General features: G+C 41.9%; 1 protein-coding gene across 1 annotated transcript in view; it reads right to left on the bottom strand.

Annotated features, from left to right (window-relative positions):
• LOC143139595 (armadillo repeat-containing protein 1-like) overlaps window positions 1–4,726 on the bottom strand; it is a 21,736-nt gene extending 17,010 nt beyond the window's left edge. The window contains exons 1-2 of the mRNA XM_076300173.1: window positions 4,603–4,726; window positions 4,215–4,393 (exon numbers count right to left, since the gene is read on the bottom strand). Of these exons, the coding sequence (XP_076156288.1) occupies window positions 4,215–4,376 (162 nt within the window). The 5' untranslated portion in view covers window positions 4,377–4,393; window positions 4,603–4,726. The remainder of the gene's footprint in view (window positions 1–4,214; window positions 4,394–4,602) is intronic.
• Window positions 4,727–5,177: the final 451 nt, after the last annotated feature.

Genomic DNA, 5,177 nt, shown 5'->3' with positions numbered 1-5,177 from the left:
AGTCGTGGGGATACAAAGTTTAATATCCAAAACAAAAACACGAGGGAATTTCCTATTTTGTTTTTAAAAAATACAGATATAAGGTCGTTTTTCGATTTTCAACTTTCGTTTCGAATTTAAAAATCAAATGAACAGAAGGTACACGGACCGAAAATGTTTAGTTTCTTTTTCTTTCGGTCCGCAGTTCCATAATACCATTCAATTGCTGTCAATTGTGCCGCAAATGATCCTCGCACCAGCAATCTCCTTGTCGAGGAGGCCCTAACCCTGCAGATCATAGACAGAGAAAGCGAGAGAAGAGTCTATGATTAGAGATAGCCTACGATTAATGATGTCGGGTATGATTCTATAATTAGATAGCCTAGTGATGTCGGGTATGATTCTATGATTAGATAGCCTAATGATGTCGGGTATAATTCTATGATTAGAGATAGCCTACGATTAGTGATGTCGGGAATGATTCTATGATTAGAGATAGCCTAGTGATGTCGGGTATTAGTCTATGATTAGAGATAGCCTAGTGATGTCGGGTATGATTCTACAATTAGATTTGCTCCAAAGCAAAGATGCAACATGGCCGAAACACAAATTTCGTTGCCGTTTTAAAAAAAAAACGCCGTTTTAAAAAAAAAAAAAAAAAAACCTATTCCAGTATTTCTTTCGAAATTGAAATGAAGTTGTATGCAACAGCAAACCCTAGCTTACTAACAGGTTGGAAAAACGTGACGTGATGTCTCGCGTGATGTAGCCTCCTGTTGACGGCAATCGACTCCTACGGACTTTCCCCTAAAGATGGCAGCTGCAGCGGCAACATTTCCGGAAAGGTACTGGCTTGATGAAATTCATTCTGGACTCTCTATCCAACCACATAAAGACCTCGGGATACTTCGGTTTGGCTTTAGGGACCCTCTACTCACTACCACATAAGTGTAATGTTGTTTGGAACTGTAGAAGAGGTATAAAAATAGCGTTTTGTAGCGGCGAAATGACATGCCCGGGTGACTTCCAGGCTAACGAGTTTTGACTAAAAACGGTAAAATGGAACTTTCTCAAAACACATCCGAATGCATAATTTTGATGTCAACTCAACGTAGGTACTCCCAATCATCCATAAATTTGATATGAAACAATTAAAATAGTAAATTAAAATAGTAATTATGAAGAACTAGCAATGAAATTATTGCTTCATCAGTGCCCATTAAGATCCACAGAAAGAATCAGGACAAGTCATTTAAAATATAAAAAAGAAATATGTTTTTTTCTTTTACTATCATCAATTTTGGTCAATGATTCTGGGTTACTAAAACACCAGGGAACATGACATTTGCCACTTCCCCAACTGCGCTAGGCTAAATAACTAGCTCTACCTGAACCGTTGCACCCAAGATGATAAAATGCTTAATATGGTATGTTAGTGTCAAGAGCCCACATCAACCTAGCCCATACCCACTCATTTGTGATTTGCACACATACAATACATGCACACGCGCTAAGGGTGTCACGATTTCGATTTTATTTCGAAATCGATCGAAATTACATCTCAATCTCGAACTTCGAACTTAAAAGTAGAATCGACGATGCAGCCACACCCCCAATGTCACGTCCAGCATGTATGCCAAGACGCACAAACACACATGCACGTGCTGAACTGCAGCGTCAACACTCCTCTAATTTTAGGCTGCAGCCAGTTAAAATATAGGCCTACACATCAACCTACCGAAATCAAAGCCCCTCGTGCTACTTTGAAATCACCGGTGTGGAAGTATTCGTTCATTCACGTCAATTAAAACTAACTTAGCCTACTCAACTTAGCAAGTGAAAAGATGGTCTAATTACAGTCCAAAGTTACTTTAAGGCTTAAAATGCACATTGTACATATTCCATGAACACTAACCTTGGGTCTCTTCGGAGTGTGCTGAAACAATCAAATTAACATTCTGTGTTGTTTCATTTTACTATGTTCACGTCTCTGTTTTAGCCTAAAGTTAGTTCTGTTTACATTACAACCTCGTGGTTGGAACGGTTTCAAAATAAAAGCCCCCCGAAAAAGAAAAGGAAAAGACCAAAAAGAGTAAATAACATATAAGGAGCATTAATAGTAATATTTAAAAAAGATCGAAAATCGAATCGAATCGTGACTTTAAAATCGAAAATTACATTGAATCGAGGATTTGGAGAATCGTGACACCCCTAACGCGCGCGCGGGCGCACACACACACACACACACACACACACATGCGCACACACACACACACGCACACACACATGCACACACACACACACACACATAAACACACACAGGCACGTGCGCATGCACACACATCCACACACACACACACACACACACATGCACACACACACACACACACACACACATAAACACACACAGGCACGTGCGCATGCACACACATCCACACACACACACACACACACACTCTTATACACAAAAGCAAACTCACACATGCACAGATTGCACAAACTCATTTACATGCACATGAGTTGCAGGAGTATAATATTTTGTACCGCTATGCGGTACATCTAGTTTATTATTGGCGTTACTCATTGTGTGGGTATTAGCTACAGAGGATCTGACACTTCTAATGCTGGCATATCGTGTTGTAAACCTTTGTCAATGAGCGTCACATTTCAAATTAAACTGTGTTACTGTAAACAGATGTGAATGGCAGGCTGAACACATCTGCAACAGAAGGAGGTTGCTACGTTAAAGGAGAATTCCGGTGTGATATTGACCTAAAGTGTGTTGAAACATGATGTCTATGTCTCGTTTTAAATGTCAAGGCCCTTCTAAGTCTACCAATGAAGTATGGAGCTACTTTGAGCCTCGTAAATGGTGTAAAACAGTGATTTATTTGCATGGCTAGGCCGATGCCCGAGGCACCACAACGAAACACTGTGTTGGTAGCATTGGCTAACTAGCGCCAGATTTCTGAGTGCAGGCGACAAGCCGAGGTGAGCTATGAGACATACGTTCACACTCGGTATCATGTTTCAACACACTTTAGGTCAAAATCACACCAGAATTATCCTTTAACTCCAGCTGCAAAGTCAGCCATCCTCACCAGCTAACACGATCATCCAGTTACTGTACAACAACAGTAGCAATTAGGGGAAGATAATCGCTCAGATTTTCGTTATTGGACCACTCGAAAATAGGGTATGTCAATCACTGGAGGTATTTTAATTTTATGTTTTGTTTTGCTAATGCTGAGGCCTTCCTGTGGTTTTGATCAGCCTATAATCTCTGAAACGTAAATTGTAAACACTGTTGCCACCAGAACAGACAGAGGCATTATTATGCCACCAGAACAGACGTTTATCAGCTTTGAGGTAAAATAAAGTCTCCAGTCTTTACACATTCACATTATGTAGCATCCATAACGTCATATCCATAACGCACCGTTAAAGGTTTTAAAAGTAAGAAAGGGGCACAATTTTTTAATCATACTTTACATTGATATAAATCAGCTTTGCACAGACACTATGGACATTGTCGCATCAACACTGTATGTGTAGCATAAACTTTTCCTATAAAACGTTATGGATGTGACATGGCCATGGAACTTGCTGACTTATAAACAAGAGCCTTACAAATGTAAGGAGCTGTGATCTTAAGGCAAAATGAGCATAGACATTACTCCATTCCCTTGTCAATCTGGAATTTGTCAAATGATAACAATTTGTTGGAACCTTGAGTCCATTTATCCCCTTTTTAAATATGTATAATGTTGCCATGTGAAAACTGTTGTTTCGGTATGGCTGCACAGAATGCACACCATATTTATGATGTAAAAAGAGTGTAATTCTCCATGAAATTCAATCAAATCAGTTACAAACAATAAAATATAGACCTAAATGAACATTTTAACAATAGTTCTATTTGTGTGTGCACAACTTTTTTTTCCATGGTAAGGATGACCTTTGCATGGAATTGCCCTTAGGCTATCTTGCGCATAGTAGAATGAGTAGTCAGAACTGATGTGTCTCTGCCGCTGATTTGTCTCTGCCGCTGATTTGTCTCTGCCGCTGGCATTTTTCCTTCTTTTAGATGACAATGTTGGGGGGAACAAACACCACCTTTTTGAAAGTTGAGGGTGACAAGTGCCCCCTGACCCCCCAATAACGCCCCTGCGCGCGCACACTCTCACGCCTGTAGCGTGGTGTAGAGTAGACCACACACACACACACACACCTACCTGTAGCGCGGTGTAGACCACCTGAGGGTTGCTGTTGTCCAGCAAGAGGATGAGTCCCGGTAGGCAGCCGCGGTCCTCCACGATCGCGCGCCGATTCAGGGGGTCAGCAGCCAGCTCCCGGAGCTGCTGGGCCACCGCGAGCGCGTCCGGCTCCACGCCCATTATCTAGCATACGGCTTCTATTGTTGCACAGACCCACACACACACACACACGGAGAGAGAAAGAGAGCATTAACGCCACATATTGAATTCACATCCGTATATTAACAGCAGTTGCGAGGTGAGCTGACTTATGTCAAAGCAGACCTCCGTTATCCCTGCTCCTGTAGGAGATATGACCGTTACCTCATCATAACTCTACGGAACACGGCTCGACTCTGCATCCTACCTGCCCGAGCGAGGACGGCCTCGCCACACCCACCCTGTCTCAGACGACACGAGCTCAGGCTTCGACCCTCGAGCTCACTCTCCGACACACCTCACCGATACCGTGGGCGTTCGTTGAAATCCAGAAGTGGGCAACGTCAGGGTTTATTCACATTGTTGATGTTTCTCACCACATTTCTATTCCATGATACATCTGGCGATCTGATTGGATGCGAAAACGAGAGAAATGCATCAAGCGGCCACTCGGTGTCGCTCTTGTAGCGCAGAGCAGTTTGTTCCATCAAAACAATCATGTTGCGTCCAAGCTGCGCAGAAGCGCTGAACCGCGCTGTTGAGTGTTGAACACACACACACACACACACACACACACACACACACGTTTTAATGTCACTTCAAAACATAAAACACTGAAAAAACACTTAATACTATCATATTACTGTTTCTGCACTACAATGGTATTGTTACCACACTGCACATAGCTGTACTGTGCATATCTGTTTATATGGTTCATACTGAATATCCGTATTCAGTTTTCCTATCAAATATTCTGTTAATGCACTGCATACTGTATATATA

Source organism: Alosa pseudoharengus, unplaced genomic scaffold, assembly GCF_046254945.1.
Source record: "Alosa pseudoharengus isolate Yale_2024_CS ecotype anadromous, Long Island Sound unplaced genomic scaffold, YU_APseudo_1.1 YU_APseudo_1.1_scf_22, whole genome shotgun sequence".
In the NCBI taxonomy this organism is placed as follows: Eukaryota; Metazoa; Chordata; class Actinopteri; order Clupeiformes; family Clupeidae; genus Alosa; species Alosa pseudoharengus.
Note: the sequence above shows the minus strand (reverse complement) of the source record. Positions and strands in the feature narration are given on the sequence as shown.